At 43.3% G+C, this 22,576-nt stretch overlaps 1 protein-coding gene across 1 annotated transcript in view; it reads left to right on the top strand.

Annotated features, from left to right (window-relative positions):
- Positions 1–22,576, top strand: part of GPC3 (glypican 3) — a 442,885-nt gene that overhangs the window by 376,853 nt on the left and 43,456 nt on the right. The window contains exon 7 of the mRNA XM_082681955.1: positions 1,022–1,181. Coding sequence (XP_082538081.1) covers positions 1,022–1,181 — 160 coding nt within the window. The remainder of the gene's footprint in view (positions 1–1,021; positions 1,182–22,576) is intronic.

Raw genomic sequence — 22,576 nt, 5'->3', positions numbered from 1 at the left:
CTCAGACAGTGGAAGCCACAGAAACCAAGATGTGCCTGTGTTATGTATGCAGCATTTTTTTCTTCCAGATACCTCTTCTGCAATCGCAGAAATCTCACTTTCTGCATATCCAACATCTTTTGTTGTCCATTATTTAAAAATGGAAGGTGGGACTGAGATTTAGAACTAAAAATGGATGATGGGGCAGAAGCTAGAGGAGGAATAGAAGATGTTGGATTACAGCCTTGGAGAGAGAGGGTGAGGAAAAGTAAAATTGCTCTCAGAGACCTCTCATGCTGTGAGCTGGGCCTCTGAGTCAATGGAGAGACATTTGGGAGGCAGGAGTCACCATAAAATTAGAAAGGTATTGATTGTGTGACTGAAAATCCAGAAACTGAAGGGCAAAACAGACATGCCTCTTATTAGGCATATGATCTACAATGAAGCAAAATGAATTTCAAAGCATCTTATTGAAATTGTGGAAGCGGGAGATATTTTTAAAGTTTTTCTAGTGGTCAGGGCATAATACGAGGCAATGAATTATAAGTATTCATTTAAATATGTATAAAATGTCACTGCTGTTCTCTTCATTTGGTGGGATGCGCTTGTTGCTTTAATTTAGTGAATGTAAATATAGTTAGAGAGGGCTTCCATAAACATCTTCTCTGAACGTGGTGTTCTCTCAGCCTATAAATATGCCTTGCCTATCATGTCTTAAGTTCCTCATCAGTAAATTCTCCTCCCATGGAGGCTTTCAGGAACTTAAGACGTGGGAACGTTCTGATACAATATACACTCTGGCTACTGGATGGTGGAAGTAGAGTGGAAGGGTGGAGAATTATATCAAATGCTATGGAAGGGTCCAGAAGTATGCAACTCTAGAGAGTATAAGCAGTGTAGGTCTATTTAAGTTTGAAAATGATTTTTAAAACCTCTGTGTAACTCTTTTAACATTTTTTAATGCCTCCTGTTAATAACACACTGTTTTAGCCCTGCCTGAGAAATATGACGAGCTGCTACAATCCTGGTTGTTTTCTTTCAGCTCCTGAGGACCATGTCTGTGCCCAAGGGTAGAGTTTTGGATAAAAACCTTGATGAGGAAGGGCTTGAAAGTGGAGACTGCGGCGATGATGAAGATGAGTGTATCGGAGGCTCTGGTGATGGAATGATGAAAGTGAAGAACCAGCTCCGCTTCCTTGCAGGTAACTGACTAGTGCTGGCTCAAATCTGAGCTAAAATGCTGATGCTTCGGAATTAAATACCAATTGAATCTGCTCTCTATAACTCCCCTAAAATCTCTGCAACACACAATGCCATCGGTTCTTCAAGGAAAGACTACACTCTAGAAAATGAAGTTTTCAGGTATCCTTTCTTTTCTTTTAAATATCTGGACCTGGGTAGAGGGTAACTTCCTGTTTCTCATTGTCTAAAATGAACTGCCCTAAATCAGTTGGCTCTGTTTCCTACTGGAGATTTCCTTGGTTCTTCTCAGTTATAAAAAGAGATGAAAAAAGAAATGCAATCTTGAGAGTCTGGTGAAAACTAATGATGGGGTAACTTTCAAGGGAAAAGACATTAGCTGACCCTCTCTTTTTAGATTGTCATATTTGGTTTTTTTCCCACAAGTAGTCTAACACTGATAGGCTATGACACATAACTGGACGGCTAGGTGAAAACAAATAGAAGAAAAATAGCTGATGCTGTCAAGAAGGCAAAACAACCACAAAAAAAAATATTCCCTCACAAGCCACATTTGCACTAACTCCCCTTTCCCCCTCCCTCAAACCCTGGCAGCATCATTTTGCTTTCTGCATCTATGAGTTTGACTGCTTCATCTAAGTGGAATCATGTAGGCCTTCTGAGACTGGCTTATTTCACTTAGCGTAATGTCCTCAAGGTTCATCCGTGTAGCATATGACTACAGGATTTCCTTCTTTCTTAATGCTGAGTAATATTCCACTACACGTATGCACCACGATTTCTTTATCCATTTAGCCGTCAATGGACATTTAGGTTGTTTCTCCCTCTTGGCTGTTGTGGATAATGCTGCAGTGAGCATTCTTTAACTATTATACCACCATGGGGATAATTCATAAAATCATTACCTCCAATCTTAACTGCTGTCCTGAGCTCCCATCCCACATCTCCAGCTGCTCACTAGTCATTTCTTCCTGGCTTTCCCACCATTACCCCCAGCTCTATGTGTCAGAAATCAAACGTATCAACAGACCACCCAAACTGGCTCCTCCCTTAATATCCTTATTTTTCTAATGCCACTACCATTCTCCCAGTCGCTGAGGCTTCAAACTGAAGTTGTCTTTGACTCTTCTCCCTTGCCCTTCATATATAGTTGGGCACCAAATCACTGTAGATGATCTGTAATTTTTTTCTGCTTATCTCACTGTTTCCTTTCTATCCCCCTTTCACCCGCCTGCATATGCTATTTCAGTCACATCTTAAGTGGTCTCCAGTCTTCTAGGCTAAGACAGGAGTATTGAGAGCCTTAGGCTAGAAGATTAGAGAACAAAGAATCAGAGACCCAGGCAGAAGATTCCACCAAATTTACCTTGTACAGCTGCCAGGTTAATCTTTCTAAAGCATCTCCGACCACTCCCGAGCTCAGCTACCTTCATCCTGTCCCCACTGCCTGGAGGATAATGCTCAGACTCCTTAGCAGAGTTCTGAGGGCCTTCTGGTCTAGCCTAAAGTATCCTTTCGGCTTCATTTCCCATCAGTAGCCCCACAGGAACCCTGCACTTTGGCAAGAACAACCATACTCACGCCCCATGAGCAAGAGTAGACATACTGGGCTTCCCTGGTGGCGCAGTGGTTGAAAGTCCGCCTGCCGATGCAGGGGACACGGGTTCGTGCCCCGGTCCGGGAAGATCCCACGTGCCGCAGAGCGGCTGGGCCCGTGAGCCATGCCCGCTGAGCCTGCGCATCCGGAGCCTGTGCTCCGCAACGGGAGAGGCCACAACAGTGAGAGGCCCGTGTACTGCAAAAAAAGAGTAGACATACTGTTTTTATCTGTTTTCATAGCGTTGCCCACATTTATTTCTATATAGATACCCCTCTTTTATTTTTTCTTAAATTATACCCATCCCTAAAAGTACATTTCAAGTATGATGCAGTGAAAAAAAAATAGGTTTAGGGGTAGAGTAAATTTGTATTTGAATTCTGGCTCTATTCCTTATGAGCTAGCAGGACCTGGGTCAGTTCTTAGCCTCTTATCTAAGTCTGCATTCTCTCATCCATCATAGTGGGGATCATTACCCCAACTTCATAGGACTATTTCAGGATCAAATCGAGGGGGAAAGTTTGTAAGGCATCTAACCCATTATCTGGAACATACTAGGTGCTCCATAATTATTAGTTTCCTTCAATGAAGTCTTTCACAACCATCTCAGTCTACAGTTATCTCTGTCCTCTGAATTACTAAAACAAATTCTACCAGTGCTTTCAAGAACTAGTCTGCAGTGGCTCCCAAGTTCCATTCCTAGGGCATAACATGATCGCTCAGAGCCTGGCATCCTATAAAAAGAATGTTGAATAAGCATAATAAGTAAAAATAATAGAAGCTTATGTTTATTGGACATTTACCATGCTGCAAGCACTGTGCCAGGACTTTCCAGGCACTGCCTCATGTCATTTTCACAACATCACTATTATTGTTCCCACTTTACAGATGAGAAAACTGATGCTGGAAGAGGTAGAGTAATTTGCTTAAGGTCATGCAGTGGCTAAGGTCGAGAGTTAGGATTCAGATTTCAGAGGCCACTCTTTGGACAAATCTGCTTTGCTGCCCCCAAAAGCTTTTGGTCAGAAAAGTTTGCCCAGATGATTTAGCAAACTCGTAACTGGTCTCCACGCTGATCCCTAGTACATACCACTTTCTCCAAAAGTCCCTGCTTATCCCTTCTCTTGCTTTCCTGCCTATAAGCCACTTCCCTATCCATTTCAAAACACGATTCCACAGTTCCATGGTGACTTAACTTTTTAAAACAGTGTTTGGTCTGGGACCTTGTCAAGGGCCTTTTCAAAATCTGAATAGATTACATCCACTGGTTTCCCTTTGTCCAAATGCACATCTATCCTCTCAATTCTAGTCAATTAGTTAGGCGTGATTACCCTAAGTGCTTTGTAAACTGTAAAACGCTACACAAATGGTGGTTAATTTAATTTACGGGAAAAATGATGCCTTACTCCCAATAGGTTACACTTGCCTAACATGTTCAGTGATCCTACCAGCCTGGAGTTCCTTGGGTCCCCTTTGAAATGCTTCTCATGGAGAGGAGACTCATTGGCAATCTGCCAGGCTCGTGGCACAATAGTTATTTGGAATAACAAGCTATACACTTCGGTCAGCGGTTACACAGTTTTACCCAAAATCTGGGTAGATGCCACCTGGTCCTGGTGGTTCATCAACATCCACTTAGTCCACTAGCCTTGGAACACTGTGTGCGTTTACCGCCATCTCATTTAGAACATCCAGATGCCTTCCTCCGAAAGACAACTTGAAAATAAAAAACAAGGCTCAGAGTATGTTCAGGCTCTCTTCTGTCTCCCTTTTGTCCCTCAGCAGTTCTTTTGCACTCTCCCCAGCCAGGTCCTACTGGCTGGCTTCCCCGGCTCACTTCTTCCCATCTTTTGTTGCACTGGATGAAGTGCAGGTCACCGAGGTTCTATTCTTGGCTTTGCTTCTAAGTCCCATGTATCCCGGGGCAAGCCCCTTCCTCTCTTTAGAAGTCAGTTTCTCCATTTGTAAAATGAAGAGGATGCCCAGACATCTCTCGCCCGCCATTCTCGTGCCAGCAGTCTGTGATAATGTTCATTTATTTGGCTTTAGTCCCTGGCAAGGTGCTTATTGGAGTCTTTTGGGGACACCTTCTTCTAACCTTGCAGGTTCCCTGTTTTCTTCTCCTGAGCTATTTACACGTGAAGAAATATCTTATTTTCCCTACTCTGCCTCCTTTGACTTTTGCAGTCAAAGAAGCCAGGCTTCTTACCAAGGGCCCTCAGCACACTTGTATGCCAGGATGCTCATAAGAAGTTCTAAGTAGTTTCCAGGCCTTCTGGGCTATATTCACTTTTAAAACTCTTCATCCTGAAGTTCCCCAAGTACTCTCTTTTTCTATAATTCTTATTTCTATGCTTAGAGTCTGACCCTTCTTTCTGATTGTTGAATTTAATTGCTGCTGAGATGACCATGAGACGATGTCTTCTTACCCACAGTTACAGCTTGACCTATTCCTTTCACTTCTCAGAACGAGGCTAATATGCTTCCCTTTTGGTGGGTTATTTCCTTTCTCTCAGCCTGTTTCATAGGGTTGTGGCCATTAAATAAAATAATCCATGCAAAGCCATTGGAACAGTGCCCGGCCCTAGTGAGCACTGAAAAAATGCTGTCTACTATTAAAGCAACTGGTCTGTTGCTGTTCCTGCCGACCTATGGGCGCTCCAAGAGCCGGCAGATACAGATTAGAATTAATCGCCTTGGTTTTTTGTTTAAGACTCATAAAAAGCAACTAAAACCAGGTAACCAGCATTCAGCAACATCCCCTCACCCCTTGCCATTCCAAATGGGGTCCGTGGAGCAGCAGCTTGTTAGAAATGCAGATCTCAGGCCCCACGTCAAGACCTACTGAATCCTAAGGTCATGTTAACAAGATCCCTAGGTGATTTGTTTATAGTCGTTACCACCTTCTAACTGAGCTCTTTTGACCTTTAGGCTTAATCCTTGAAGCATTGAAGAAGCCACTAACCTGCCCCCACGGTGGGCTACGTATTCTAGGAAGTATAAAGTAGGCCCAAGACTCGTCATCCCTGTGATAGGTTAGGTCCCTTGGGTTCTAGTCATCCCTGTGATAGATTAGGTCCCTTGGGTTCTAGTCATCCCTGTGATAGATTAGTACACTTGGGTTCTAGTCCTAGCGTATTTGCTAACAGTAGGACCTTGAGCAAGTTATATAGCCGCCCTGAGCCTCAGTTTCTCCAACTGTAAAATGGAAATAGTCATCCTTGCCTACCTCAGTGAGTTTTTGTGAAAGTCAAATGCGATAATGAGTGTGAAAGTGCTTTTGTAACCTGTGCAGCTCTACAAATATTTATAACAACCATAAAACTGTTGTTACTATTCCAGAGTCTCTGGAAGCTCTTTGGCTTTTTCAGCAACCTTAGTTCGGCATGTATTTTCTGCAAAGACTGAATTTAGCCCATGAGTTATAAAACGCTTACACTGGACACACATGTTCAGACTCCCTTCCAAAGATAGATCATCCGTGATGGAGCTGGTGTGATAAGCTGACTGTTTTGTTGCCGGGTTGCCATGAGCATTGTCCCAGCTTTTGGCCTTGTCAAAGCTCTTATTGTAAGCCGTTGGGGAAGCTGGCTACTCCCAGTGCTTTGGCTGGGGCTGATCCCTGAGAAGCTTTGCAAGCTCTGGCCATGTGTCCCTGGCCAAGACATGATGATTAAGCATCTGAAGCATGTGCCGCCTCTCTGCCAAGTCTCACCCACACAGAAACACACACACACGCCCATGCGCACACATGCACACGTGAGCACACTCTTGTAGGCGTGCACACCTGCATGCCTACTGTTGGAAACACATTTTGAACTATACACTCACAGAACAACTCCCAGCAAGAAATACCTATGTCAGAGACATCTGTGTTACCACTCCCGCACCCCTGTCCTCCCTGGACCTGTTCCTGCTCCAGCCTGTGTTATGCTGTGGGTACAGCCAGAGCATGTTGGCGAGCCTAACGTCTTTATGGCAACGAGTCAGAAAACAAAGATATTCTTGTCTCAAGCTGGGCCAAAGAATGGATACTGCGAAAGCCTATTTCTTTGGCTGAGGAAAGCGGAAACAGACTATAGAAGACCGAAACGTTCCTTGTTGCTGCATGGGAATAAGAGGGGCTTCAGGGCTTCCCTGGTGGCGCAGTGGTTGAGAGTCCGCCTGCCGATGCAGGGGACACAGGTTCGTGCCCCGGTCCGGGAAGATCCCACATGCCGCGGAGCGGCTGGGCCCGTGAGCCATGGCCACTGAGCCTGCGCGTCCGGAGCCTGTGCTCTGCAACGGGAGAGGCCACAGCAGTGAGAGGCCCACGTACCGCAAAAAAACAAGAGGGGCTTCAGCTGGTTGGTGGCAGGGTAAGGAGGACAGTTCATGAAACACGTCTTGGGCTTAGGACTTGAACCAATACTAAAACCAAATGGCTGTTTCTTACCATATTAAACAAATGTTTCTTGTGGAAATGTTTGCCCTCAAGAAACTTTCGGTCTCTCTGTGTCAGTGTGAGGACTGAACAGAGAAAACTTGTCGCTTGTTCCTTGTCTGGGAGTGAGGGTGAAGGTGAAATCCAGGTCTAGGTAGGCCCCTCTGGCCATTCTTTTCTGTCACGCCCAGCTGTTGGGAGGGACAGCAGCTGTGTGCTTCCCCGCACCAGTCACCCGTGCGCAGCAGTTCTGGAGTGAAGCCATGAAGTCTTCACAGCTGTGGCCCAGGAGTCTCTGCACCCAATATTACCTCCGTACAGTTACTTTACAGTCTAGAGGCGAAAAAACAATGACTCCCCAAAAGCAGAGATTAGAAAATATTTTTTAAGCCAGTGACTTTTATTCTTTTTCTTTTTTTAGTGGATCAAATGTAACCTTATATTTCTGTTCCTAACATGCTTGTGCACATAGAAGAGAGGAAGGACACTTCAGTGGCTTAACTGTTCTTCTAAATTGTCAGATCAAACTCTCACAAATGTGGGCTGGTAGTCACATGTTTTAATAAATTCACTAATGGGTTGGTTTGGTGAAAAGGGTAAAATCAATGGAGGAACTCTCTGATGGGCCTTTTATCATGGGTGGCATCTGCAACATTTTCATGCTTTAGAACAAAACATATTGCCTGCTGAAGAATGAGTAGAAGGTTTGTAGGAGAATGAAATGTCCTGGGGTTTTTTAATGGGAAAGTTATTGAGTCCTGTTCAGAGCTCAAAATACATGTGGATACAGTAATATATCTATTTATACTTCCCTGCTGGTAGCAAGTCCAGGAATAGAGTATGGCAGTTTTCCCAAAATGTATTCTATCCCACTTCCTTTGCACTCCTTGGAAACCCACCGTCAGATCTTTGGCACTTATGTTGAAGGTTGTTTCCCACTAAGTAACCCATCTCTGAATTTCTCAGGCAAGATCTTGTAGTGACTCCCTCCACCAGTCTTTCTTGGGATATCAGTCCCTCAAACATGAGACCTCAGTGTAAGGGGACCCTATGTCATTCACACTGGGAGGTAGATCCCATCTGATGGGTGAACAGGATACGGTCCTACACTTAGGCCGCTGAAGCTTGAGACATAACAGGAAGGAAGGGCATCTCATCTGCAGGGTCAAAGAAACTGAGTCTCAGTTCTGCTTCTGTTACTTCCCAGTGTTGGCCTTGGACAAAGTCACTCAACTCCTCTGAGCCTCATATTCCTCATATGCAAAAATAATGATAAAATATTTCCTGACCTGCCCACTTCATAAGTTGTGGAATGAAACACACATGATAATGGATATAAAAGTACTTTGTAAACTGTAAAGAAGTTACCCACTTAGAGTAATATTATTAATATTATTTGGTACCACTGGGTTATAAGTTAATGTTATTCACCAAAAGCCTGCAGCTAAAATTATACGTTAAATTCTCGATGTTCTGGCCAACAAATTTCACTATAATGTGCTCCCTCTTTTTCATCCCCAAGGTGGCATTTTCAGTTACTCATTAACTTGTTTTTAGCCCAGTGAGAAGGTATTTAAACAATGACAAATATGTCTGCTGAGTTGTGCAAATAACCAGTCACAAAAGTAGTAGTCACCTACATCTTGAAAGAATCTCAGCTAGTTATGTTTTGTTTTCTTTGGTGTTAACGGGGCAGTGAGGGCAGGGGTAGACAACAAGTTGGGGAGGGTCAAGAAGTGGGGCCCCTGATGCTTTCCATTCTCTCTTGCTCTTAGCCAGAAGCAATCTGCTCTCATGCCTTGATCTTTTCTTTTAGAGATCAAATGCCATAGGGAAGCTGAAGGAAGCAAAGCTCACTATAATAGCACTTTTCTCCCAGACACAGACCAGGTGGTCCTGGCTAATAGATTGACAAGACAGCCATTCCCACCTCACCCCAGAGCTTTGTGTAGTTCCCGTGGCTCACAAAGAGGGATTTAGATGCAAGCTTTCACAGTGATATCACCTGCCAGTTGAGTAAGTTTACCCAGAAAGGGGCCATCCCCACGCCTTAGTGTTGACCAGGGAATTACTTCAGGTAAGCTGGTGATAGATGAGAGTAAGGAAAGGTAAAAAGCTTTCTATAAAGTTACCATCACTTGAGGTGCTTTAGGGAGTTAGTTTCTTATTATTTGCAAGGACCTATGCTGGGGTTCACTTTTGTAGGTCTACTGCCCTCTGATGCTTCCCGTCTGAGCCATTAGGCTGTGAGGCTTTCATCAGGGGTAATGCTATATAATGCCTATACTTGTCGATAGAACTTCCGCATAAACTCTAAGAATTGGGGGAGTGTTAGGGATAGTGTGAGCAATTTGTGACCATTGTATTATATTTTGTAATCAGTTTTCAAATTAAAAGGCAGCAATGGACTGTATGAGTGTGGCTAAAGGGTGCGATTGATTTCCTCTGGATGAAGCCATGTCTGCCAGTTTAGCGACAGCCTCAACTAATTGCCGTAATCTAGTGTGGCTAGAAAGGAATAGGAGGGAGAGGTTCAATGCTCACCGGTGGAAAAGGAGAGGCAGAGCCAGCAGGAAGGCGGCAAGCCCAAAGCCTCCGGCTGAGCTGCCACATAGAAGTGAAGGGATCTTCACTTCATCCCCAAGGGATCTGGGAGGACCAGCTTGTGTGCCCTCCAATGGGAAGTGCTCCCTGCAAGAAGAAATGTCACAGCAGAAAGAGAGAAAGATGTGATGTCTAATTAAACCTGTGTGATGGCCCTGCGTTCCCCTGATGAACAGTGGCCTCTTGACAGAGCCAAATCAGAGGAGCCCAGGGTAACAAGGAACCATGAGCCTGCAGAACACGACAGAAGCTGAAAGCGCGTGGTATGCACAGTCCCTGTGGCTGCAGGTGGAGATCAGATATGAAGCCAGGCTGAGGTCCTACTTTGAGAGGAGGAGGGACTCAGAGCCATCGGATGCCTTACAATCACTGACCTTCCACAGAACCCCTGAAACTACACATACGCACACGGCCATGTGTGCACACATGTTATCAAGTCTTTTTCCAATTCAGACAAGGCTGTCTGTTAACTTTGTTAATATGGCAGAAAGAATAGAGGTACAGCCATCATCTCTTTCTCCCCCTTATTTGCCAAGGAGATTTCCAATTTGCTTTGGTAGGAATGAAGTTACTGGCAAGTTTTTGTTTTGTTAGTCTTTTTGAAAGGAAATCTTGTTATAGAGGCTGCCTACGTACACACCCGGCTAAGAGATGTTTAATGATCCAGAAAAATGATCCATAGCCCTTGTGGTTCTTAATGTTTCTAAATTACTTACTGATTTTTAAAATCTTTTGGGTTTTTTTTTTTTTTTTTTTACAATCTTAATGGGTACGGGTGATGGTAAATAAACCTTTAAAGATGAGAACGGGACTACCAGCACGGACAGAATCTCTTAATTTGTAGCTCATTGGTGGACTTAAGCAGTAAATATAATTACCAAGTAAATAAAAATGGAGTAGAGGCTACTCTACAAATTCTGGTGTCTGGGAATAGTCTTTTTTAGAGCAGCGGGCAATCTCATTAGCACCTTCAGGATGACTTTCAGTATGAAGTGGTTTCCTTGATTAATGCTGATCTCCTCAGAGTGTAGAAAGCAAGTCTTTGTCATCTTATGCATACACTTATCAGCTCTCAGTCACCAACCTCTGCTTCCTTCTCCTGCCTTGCCCCACGACTGTCACTTAGTAGATGTTTGATAAATACCTCAGTTATCCATGTGCAATGTTTACTTGTCAGCATTTGCTTCCTTTTGCCTCCTATTTGGTAGCTTTCACCCTCACTGCTTCTTTCATTAGCTTCCTCAAAGTATCTTTCAACCTCTAGCGGTGGAAATTGTGAGCAAAGAGATGCGAGAGCCCTGTTCCAGTCAACAGAGGGGTAGGGGCTCCTGTGAGGGGTAGGACACGCTGGGTGAGACATTGTGTGTCTGTAGCCTAGAGTGCGTCCTGCGGAGAGTGAGCAGGATAGTGAAGAATCTGGAAACAGGGTCAGTGGGAGGACACTGAAAGAAAAGTCATGATGTTCAGTCTATACAAGAGGAGAATTAGGGAGAGGTGAATGTTGTCTTCTACTAGTTAGAGGTCTTGCACATGGAAGATGAGGGAAGATCTGGAACCAATACATGGAATTTTTTTTAATTTTTAAAATTTATTTATTGATCGATTGACTTTTGGCTGCGTTGGGTCTTCGTTGCTGCACGCGGGCTTTCTCTAGTTGCAGCGAGCGGGGGCCACGCCTCGTTGCAGTGCATGGGCTTCTCGTTGCTGTGGCCTCTCCCTCTGCGGAGCATGGGCTCTAGGCGCACAGGCTTCGGTAGGTGTGGCTCGTGGGCTCAGTAGTTGTGGCTCACGGGCTCTAGAGCGCAGGCTCAGTAACTGTGGCGCATGGGCCCAGCTGCTCCTTGGCATGTGGGATCTTCCCGGATCAGGGCTCAAACCCATGCCCCCCGCATTGGCAGGCAGATTCTTAACCACTGTGCCACCAGGGAAGTCCCTAGATTTTTTTTAATTAATTTTTATTGGAGTACGGTCGCTTCACAATGTTTTGTTAGCCTCCACTGCACAACGAAATGAATCAGCCATACACATACAGATAAGTCCAAAAGTCCCCTCCCTTTTGGACTTCCCTCCCGTTTAGGTTACCACAGTGCATTAGGTAGAGTTCCCTGTGCTATACAGTATGTTCCCATCAGTTGTCTATTTTATACATAGTATCTATAATGTATATGTGTCATTTCCAGTCTCCCAGTTCCTCCCACCCCACCCCTTGGAACCAATACATGAAATTTATAAGGGAGATATATTTTGACTGACAAAAGGATGAACTTTCCACCCTTAAAGCAATTCCTCAGTGGAATGAATTCCTCTAGGAAACAATCAGCTTCCTGACTCTGGAGCTATTTGACTAGAGAGTAAGTAACCGTATATCAGAAAGACTAGCTGGGTAGGGGTGGAGTGGGGTGTCAGAGAGTGGATAGATACCTCCATCATGGGCTCTTGACTTCCATGGTACTGAATGGCTCTGAGATGCTGTGGTTTTATGATGCAAACATGTAAGTAGAGCAAAAGAGAACCAAGATGGTGGAGCAAACCAATGGGGCAATTTCTCAGGCTCCGGGAAGGAAAGAGGAGTGTAGAAGAGATTCTTCGGTTGTATTTGAGTACCTGTCACCAATTACGATTTTCTACAGCTATTTTCCTAAGCAAAGGGATCCTTACGAATGGCACACTTCTCCAGGGAGCAGTTCTTTGCAACATCCTGTCCGTCACTCACAGCCTCTAGATTTGTTTTACTACTATGAGAATCCAGTTTTCATTTCTCCCCAGTTATTTCCAGGCTTGTGGCCTTCCTATCCCTGTGTTAGGAAAGCAAACTGGGATACAGTCCCTCCTCCAGCTACAAGTCTTTAGCCCTAATGGCTGAATGGTCAATATCAAGGATGTCCAGTCCACCCTTATCTCCCCCACCACTCTCTCCCTTCCAACTCTGGCCTCACAGAATAGACCAGTGCATCTCAAGTTATCTAGTGAAGGACTGGAGTGTTTTTGTGTTGGTTTTTTGTTGTTGTTGCAGTTGTTGTTCCTCCCAAATCTGTCATGGACCAGTACTTTTGTAACATACAATAAAAATGAATTACCACAAAAAGGAAATGACAAAAAGGCCTACAAAAATACAAGTCACAGTTTTTAATTATGAGACTCAACAGACCTAAAAATCTCTGTCAAATTGCTATAAACATTTCTAAGTGCTTACTTCAACTCCTGTACAGACTGGCAGTAAAGAGCAGAGCAGCAGAGCCCGCGCCGAGTAGGGAGCAGCAGCCTGCTCTCTGTGTCGCTGCCTTGTATCTGTCCTTACCCTTGGACCCAATAGTGGAACAGATTCAAACAGCAGTCTAAATGGGGGTGAGGGCAGTGGGGTCCTGGTGCTGGCTCGCACTGGCTCACAAGAGCCGATTGTTAATTTCAGAATTTTCATGAGCCCCTGTTAAAAGTAGTCATTATTAAAAATTAAATTCTATAGATTTATAATTAAATACATTCTGTTAAAAACAAAGAAAACCTACTCAAAACTCATCACACCCTAATTATTTTAGTACATGTACTGTTATCTATGCTCTTGAGGTTATTTGTGTCTAATTGTGCCTGGGTGGTGGAAATTTTTTTTTTTAACATCTTCATTGGAGTATAATTGCTTTACAATGGTGTGTTAGTTTCTGCTTTAAAACAAAGTGAATCAGTTATACATATACATATGTTCCCATATCTCTTCCCTCTTGCGTCTCCCTCCCTCCCACCCTCCCTATCCCTCCCCTCTAGGTGGTCACAAAGCACCGAGCCAATATCCCTGTGCTATGCGGCTGCTTCCCACTAGCTATCTATTTTACGTTTGGTAGTGTATATATGTCCATGCCTCTCTCTCACTTCGTCGCAGCTTACCCTTCCCCCTCCCTGGAAATATTATATACTCTTCCCAACTCTGTGTGTAGTGTCTTCACATCGGTAGCTTGAAATTGACCATGATGGAAATATTTACACCCCAGAAATCACCAAAAACTACAGATGGGGGCTTGACTTATTGTTTTGTGGATTGTCTAGAAACTAGACTTAAGAAAGTGATGGGAAGAAAATGTTAACAGTGCAGATTAAACTTTAAATTGCGTTGTCTCTGTAGCCGTTACATTGTGAATAAATAGCACAATACGTTGAGAAACTGTTCTTCCAGTATTTGAAAACTATTGTCCCGTTATCAGAAAAGTCACTCCCGTCATTGATGAAGGAGTGATTTTCCCACATACATCTTTGTCACTTCATTTTTGTCTTCCTCCTTAACGTAAACCAATATATCAAGCAGTGTTCTTGCAGGAACCACACTTGCTTGTCAATTGCAACCCTGGTTTGGCTGCAGATGCTAGAGTCTGACAAAAATCAATGAAAGCATTCTGTGAAAATCAACTGGCTATATGGAATTTACAGTAAAGAATATTGTATAGTTTTTTATTATTTGTGAATTGTATGTTCCACATCCTTTATTCCACCAAAATTTAAAATAAACTGACATGCATGCTTTTTTATTTATTTATTTTTTTTTGAGAGCCAGTTGTTAAACATTTAGCAGCACACCGTGGGGTGAACGGAGTGCTTTGAAAGGTTATTTTCCTTCCCTCATCCTTAAATGTTCTAGGCTTCAATCAGTAGCTCTTTCTACCACAAGTGGGAGAGAATTTCTCTCTTCCAAAGTTATGCTAGCAAATGCAAGAGCCCCTCACTTTCAGTTACTCTGAAATCTAGGATTCCTTTGGAATTCCTTTGGAATCCTAGAACTGGAAACTTAACTTGGAAACTATTAACCAGATCCGTAAACTTTTTTTTTTTCCTCAAAACCCCTTATTCCCTCTTGAGGTGGACGGACTCCCACTGAGATCTCTCTGCTAACCAGTGGCGATCTCTTCAGCTCCATTCCAAACCTGGGTGGGAGTCTCACAGGCCAGCTCATGGGGTACCCAAGCGAGGCCCACTTTAAGAGTTGAGTCTCCCTATATCAGCCGGCATGAAGACAAATTAATACCGTGTGCTAGTATTAGCCCTGGTTTCACAGACTTAGAGTGGAACTCCTAATATCAGGTTACATTTTGTTGGCTTGGTACTCATTTTTTTAACCACCAACCATATGGGCAGAGGTTGGAAGGAAAGCTAAATTTGGAACATACCCCCCACTCTCCTTTTTAACATTTCTTTCTTGTTTGTGCAGGGAGGCAACATATTACTCATACTCACATAACAGCACCAATTGCTAGAGGACTGAGGAATGAGATTCTCCCAAAATGCGGTTGGATCAGGGAATTGGAGATTTTCTATACAAGTACGCAGCAGTGCAGTCAGAACGTCTGCGCTCTGCTCCTGCAGATTTCTGAACCTGTCTGCACACAGCACGAGGAGACTAAATCAGTAATGAAAGGGAACCTAGGGATTTCATGTCTGTGATTTCTTTATCATTTTTAGTCAACATCCAGGGATAGCACTTTTCTGCACTAATATCTTTCTGACTCAGGCTTTTTGGAACATGGAGCCATGAATTTCTCTCTCTGTTTAGTTTTTTCCTGCTCTAGCTTTCCTTCTCCCCACACACCACTTCATGCGGCCTGGTAGTTGGAGCAGGGAAGATGGATTTGGTTTGGGCAGTGGTAATGATTTGGGCAGTATCTGTGGAAGTCATGCACATTTCAGTCCTGGGGCTTTCTAAACCTGAATACATATGTCAACCTAAAACAGGATTTTTTAGCATCTCAAAGGAATTTAGAACCAGATTCAGCTTAAGGAATGGAAATTAGTCTACGTGCCTTCAAGGAGAGGTTGTAGTCTTCCTGCTATGCCAACTTGAAGTCAGAAGGGCATGCTCCTTGCTGGCCCTGGAGTCCAGGCAGGAATGAGGGGTCATGAAGCCAAATCCCACAGCCCAGCCTTTCTCAATCGGGCCCAGCCTCCTTCTCTAATCTTGTCTCCCACTAATCCCTATCCCACCCTGTGTTCCAACTACCTTGAATTTCTCTGTGTTCCTGAACTTGCTGTTCTGCTCTTTAAGGCCTGCCTGGACCTTGATAAACACCTGTATTTGCAACACACATAAAGCACTTAGCTCCGTGCCTGCCCCTTGGTGGGTTCTAATAAATGGTGGCTGTTAATACTCTGCACATCCTTAGTCCATAAAGGTTTCCCCTTCTCTACCTTTAAAACTCAGCTCAGATGTACTTTCCTCCCCAGTGAGTCCTTGTCCTAGGCACAGTGCTTTGTTAACCTATTATAGCAGTTACCAGTTTGAAGTCAGGTAATTCCCAGTGCCTGACACATAACTGGTGCTCAGGAAGTTTCTGCTGCGTGGCCCTGGCCATACCACAGTGCATAAGCACAGTACCTGCCCGTGTAAGCGTCTAGTCTACTCAGCAGCTGTGCGGGGACAGACACTTAACTAGATAATTATAATGTAATATGGTTAAAGTACTGACTGCTGTATGCATATGGGGTTGTGGAAACACAAAGGAAAAGCTTCATACCCAGACTGGGGTGGTCAGAAAGTGAGCTGGGTCTTAAAACAATGTGTAAGAGTCAGCTGAAAAGGGGAGAGCCTCGCAAGCCGGGAGGACAGTATAAGAAAAGACATGGAGGGTGAGAAACAGCATGGTGGTTCTGGGTACAATATGCAGCTTGGCGAGGCTACAGCAGAGAGAGGCGAGAGCTGAGGCTAGAAGATTAGTTAGGGTCAGAGCATGAAAGCCTTCTATGCCTTCTTAAGGAGCTTGGCCTTGATCCTATAGCAGGGTCTATAAATTCATAACATATGGGTCATCAGCGTCCCCACTGCCACCCCTCTCATGGCAGACGTTGATAATCACAGCACCCCTTTCCACTGGGCCCAGATGTGACCTCATAATCCTTCTCAACATAGTGCGGCAGGGAACACCAAGAGGTTGGCGGTGGCACTCTGGTTTGCTGGTGTGAGATTATACACGTGTGTGTATGTGGAGGTTGGAAGTGTGAGAGAGTACCAGTGACGGGAGAATTATGACATGGTCAGACTTGCATTTTGGAAATCTCCATGCACATTTAAGAAGAATCAATAGAACCCGATTGTTTAGATGGGGCGCGGGATGACAAAGAGAGTAGTCAAGGACCAGGTCATTGTTCCCACCTTGGGCAAGTGGGCAGATGCCAGTGCCATTCAGAGAGCATAAAGGAGGTAATGATAGGTTTGGCATGATAATAATAGCTCACTTTTTCTGAGCGCTTACTATATGGCGGACACTGTTTTCAGCATTTTACGTGAAGCAATTAATTTTATCCTCCCAACGACACTGGGGGGGTACCATTATTATTTCTGTTTCGTAGATGAAAAAACTGCACAGAAAAGTATAAAATATTAAAGAGCTAACAAAATCAGTGGCACTGAGGAAGAACATTAGGGCAAGAAAATCTGAAGACATCACTGAGTCATTTGGATGAATATGGATAGAGCCAACCAGGTCACCAGGCACCCGTGCTAGGGTTTATCAGTTCATCTTTAATGTTCTGGAAACCAAAGCATTTATCATTCTTGGAAGAGGACCACTGCAATGTGTATAAATCCATCCTGCATTCACCACATCTGTTCTACTCATAGGGGCAGACACCGGTAGGAAAGTGAATTAAAACAAGCCCATCCAAACAACGGCCTAAATGATTTGCACGTAAAACACCTCTAGCATTCGTAAAATTAAAAGAGCAAGGTTAGAGGGGTATTGGATTTTAAGAGAATATATCACATTAAATTGTGCTGTTTTTCTAATGATTAACCTTTTTTTATTTCAATAATGATACAATGTACATATGTGTGTATGTAAATGTATATAGTTGATTCATTTGTTTAGTAACTTCCTGTCTTCCAAAGCACTTTTCTCATTCCCCATTAAAATGTTCTAATCAGGAATCCAATTGCTTTAAGGAATAGGCTATTTCAATGGCTAATAGGCTAATGGTTATTTTCATCTTAGCTTCCTGTCTAGCTATCTGGGCTGCGTCAGTGGCACAGTGGCAAGCACTACCAGGAGACAGGCATCTTGGCCAAGAGGGAACAAATGTCCCTGCCTTGTGACTCAAGCATGCAGCTCAGCATTGGAGTCAAGGGAGAGTGAGGACTGTGCAGCCTGGATTTCCAGATCCCCAGACCAGGTTGCCTATTAACCCTGAACTCAGACCTTGAGACCATGGGTTTGCTAATGATTTCACAGTGTCCTCTGGAACCTTTGATAGCTATAAATGTCTGCCTTTGGCCTGACCATACCAGTCTCATTATCACCTATTTCCCTTTGCTCAAGTCATTCGTTACATCTGCTTGTGATGCCCTCTGTTCTCCCATCCTGACACCTCCCAGTACTTCAAGACCCTCCTCCACAAAAGTCATACTTGATGGCCTCAGCCTTCCATGACATCTCTTTCTTTTCCAAAACCCTCGTATCCACCATTCTGCACATAACAATAATCACCTAGCAGATTGTGATTTACAAATAGCTTTCAAATTCATCATCTAATTAAATCCTCCTTACAATCCTGTAAGATAGGCTTTAATATTAGCCCTTGTAAAGGAGAAAACCGAGGCTCAGAGAGTTAGATTACTTGCCCGAGGTCAGTGCATGGTAAGAACTAGAATTGGAGCCCAGCTCTTTGTGATGACAAAACGCATTTCCATAACTACCTTGCTACATGGCCCAGCATATGTAACTAATGATGAACATATGTGGATGATGGTGACAACAGTCCTCTTGTGCCAGTAAATAGCCATTGACTTTTTCCGTGAACTTGATGCTCAGAGTCAGAATAGCCTCAGCGGGAGTAGTTCAGGGCCTCTCCAGCCCTTAGGGGTTACGTAGTAAAGGGAGGAGCTGAAAGCACAGTGCTCAGCCCAGTTTTGTTGGACTAGTCTGGGTTCCCAGAAGAATTTTCTCTTTTCTCTCTCTCTCTCTCTATAACCCAGTATCTTTCCCATGAATCACAGTTCCTCTGGGTGCCTGAGTCTGGCCCTAAAGGAGGGACTATAGCACACGTGGTGTTCAAGTAACTTACTATGTGAGCTTGGGAGATCTGGGTTCACGCCTCTCCGCTCCACTTGAGACCTATAATTATTGATCCACAGCGCATTCCTGTGCTCCATGACCATCTGGCCTGAGTACATCCTAGGCTATCATTTGCTGGGGCAGCAGTTGGTTTAGACAGCTTATCCTGAATGTAGCTTTGGAAGCCTGCATAATCTTGGTTCTGGGAGACTGAGCAGGTAGCCAGGCTAAAGGCCCCATGTGCTGTTCTTGGGCCCAGTACCCCAGCTAAAATAATACATTTGGAATTATTCATTATCCCTTCAGTGCAACTCTGAATTTTAAATTGCATACTCGTGAGTGAGCCTTGCTTTTTGTAGGTCTTTCGTACATTAGAGAACTGCAGTTATAGAGATTCACAATGAATTGTGGGAGTGAATCTCATTCTAGCAATAACAACAACAACAATAGTCAGAAACGTAATAACACTTAACACTGTTTATTCTCTCTGTGATGACACTGGCCTGAGCATGGCCACATTTAATTTCTACAACATCCTATGAAAGGTTGGTGATATTATAACCCCCATTTTACAGATGAGGAAAATGAAGCTCAGAGACATTAAGTAAATGTCTTAAGGTCATACAACTAATAAACGGGTGAACCAAGGTTCAAACCCATGCCTTTTTGGCTCCAAAGGCCATGAAACGCTTAACACTAAGCTCTGCTCTGCCACCTCCCTTTCTGCTTCATAGTACACTTGTCTATGCCATGTAAGCCTTCAGTTGGCAGCCCCCAAGACCCACAAGCACTGCTTCAGCCACTGTTGAGGTCAATGAAATGATCGTGCCCAGGATTCAGCACTGAGCGCCTGCAACTGGTCATTCTATCTATGCTGTGCTCCACTGGCCAACCCTTGCGCCTCCCTGCTCTTGCTTCTCCCAGCGAAAAAAGGTAGAGAGAAGAATACAGATGTAGTGCATGGGGTGATACGACTAAGTTAATTTGGTCATCTTGAAATTTTGTAAAAATATAAACATACCTTGTCTAGTATTTACTCCTATTTTCCTTGGGCCTAGACATACTCACAGAATCGCAGCCAGGTTTTCTGGCAAGGAGATGTTCCATGAAGAAGAGATCAGTTTTAAAAATTTACAACCTTAGCTGAAAAGTACAAATTTGTTCACCGAAAAGTCTAGTAAGAAATGACCAGCAACTCTAAAATAACTTGAACCAGTGGGTATCTTTGGTTCATGTCATGTGGCCAATGAAAATAGATAATCTCCGCTTTATAAAGAAAATAAAATGGGTCTCATAAAGAAAGACCCATTTATTAATATGGGTCTTTATGGAATCTCATTTTAAATATGGGTTGATGAACTGGTCATTTTTTCTTTAGTAACAGCTTTTTTTTTTTTTTATGAGGGCGGGGAGCAGGGTCCTCTGTGCTTTTTTTTCCCTTACATATTTATTGGACTATAATTGCTTTACAATGGTGTATTAGTTTCTGCTTTATAACAAACTGAATCAGTTATACATATAGATATGTTCCCATATCTCTTCCCTCTTGTGTCTCCCTCCCTCCCATCCTCCCTATCCCACCCCTCTACGTGGTCACAAAGCACCGAGCTGATCTCCCTGTGCTATGCGGCTACTCCGACTAGCTATTTTACATTTGGTAGTGTAGATATGTCCATGCCACTCTCTCACTTTGTCCCAGTTTACGCTTCCCCCACCCCATATCCTCAAGTCCGTTCTCTAGTAGGTCTCTGTCTTTATTCCTGTCTTACCCCTAGGTTCTTCATGACATCTTTTTTCTTAAATTCCATATATATGTGTTAGCATACGGTATTTGTTTTTCTCTTTCTGACTGACTTCACTCTGTATGACAGACTCTAGGTCCATCCACCTCATTACAAATAGCTCAATTTTGTTTCTTTTTATGGCTGAGTAATATTCCATTGTATATATGTGCCACATATTCTTTATCCATTCACCCGATGATGGACACTTAGGTTGATTCCATCTCCTGGCTATTGTAAATAAAGCTGCAATTAATATTTTGGTACATGACTCTTTTTGAATTATGGTTTTCTCAGGGTATATGCCCAGTAGTGGGATTGCTGGATCATATGGTAGTTCTATTTGTAGTTTTTTAAGGAACCTCCATACTGTTCTCCATAGTGGCTGTACCAATTCACATTCCCACCAGCAGTGCAAGAGTGTTCCCTTTTCTCCACACCCTCTCCAGCATTTATTGTTTCTAGATTTTTTGATGATGGCCATTCTGACTGGTGTGAGATGATATCTCATTGTAGTTTTGATTTGCATTTCTCTAATGATTAATGATGTTGAGCATTCTTTCATGTGTTTGTTGGCAGTCTGTATATCTTCCTTGGAGAAATGTCTATTTAGGTCTTCTGCCCATTTTTGGATTGGGTTGGGTTTTTTTTGTTATTGAGCTGTATGAGCTGCTTGTAAATTTTGGAGATTAATCCTTTGTCAGTTGCTTCATTTGCAAATATTTTCTCCCATTCTGAGGGTTGTCTTTTGGTCTTGTTTATGGTTTCCTTTGCTGTGCAAAAGCTTTTAAGTTTCATTAGGTCCCATTTGTTAATTTTTGTTTTTATTTCCATTTCTCTAGGAGGTGGGTCAAAAAAATTCTTGCTGTGATTTATGACATAGAGTGTTCTGCCTATGTTTTCCTCTAAGAGTTTGATAGTTTCTGGCCTTACATTTAGGTCTTTAATCCATTTTGAGCTTATTTTTGTGTATGATGTTAGGGAGTGCTCTAATCTCATACTTTTACATGTAGCTGTCCAGTTTTCCCAGCACCACTTATTGAAGAGGCTGTCCTTTCTCCACTGTACATTGCTGCCTCCTTTATCAAACATAATGTGACCATATGTGCGTGGTTCATCTCTGGGCTTTCTATCCGGTTCCATTGATCTATATTTCTGTTTGTGTGCCAGTACCATACTGTCTTGATTACTGTAGCTTTGTAGTATAGTCTGAAGTCAGGGAGCCTGATTCCTCCAGCTCCGTTTTTCGTTCTCAAGATTGCTTTGGCTATTCAGGGTATTTTGTGTTTCCATACAAATTGTGAAATTTTTTGTTCTACTTCTGTGAAAAATGCCAGTGGTACTTTGATAGGGATTGCATTGAATCTGTAGATTGCTTTGGGTAGTAGAGTCATTTTCACAATGTTGATTCTTCCAATCCAAGAACATGGTATATCTCTCCATCTCTTTGTATCATCTTTAATTTCTTTCATCAGTGTCTTATAATTTTCTGCATACAGGTCTTTTGTCTCCTTAGGTACGTTTATTCCTAGATATTTTATTCTTTTTGTTGCAATGGTAAATGGGAGTGTTTTCTTGATTTCACTTTCAGATTTTTCATCATTAGTGTATAGGAATGCCAGAGATTTCTGTGCATTAATTTTGTATCCTGCTACTTTACCAAATAAATTGATTAGCTCTAGTAGCGTTCTGATAGCATCTTTAGGATTCCCTATGTATAGTATCATGTCATCTGCAAACAGTGACAGCTTTACTTCTTCTTTTCTGATTTGGATTCCTTTTATTTCCTTTTCTTCTCTGATTGCTGGGGCTAAAACTTCCAAAACTATGTTGAATAAGAGTGGTGAGGGGCTTCCCTGGTGGCACAGTGGTTGCGAGTCCGCCTGCCAATGCAGGGGACACGGCTTTGTGTCCCGGTCTGGGAGGATCCCACATGCCGCGAAGCGGCTGGGCCTGAGAGCCATAGCTG

This window comes from Grampus griseus, assembly GCF_964374135.1.
Source record: "Grampus griseus genome assembly, chromosome: X".
Lineage (NCBI taxonomy): Eukaryota > Metazoa > Chordata > Mammalia > Artiodactyla > Delphinidae > Grampus > Grampus griseus.
The sequence above is the reverse complement of the archived record's forward strand: the minus strand, read 5'-3'. Positions and strand labels throughout refer to the sequence as shown.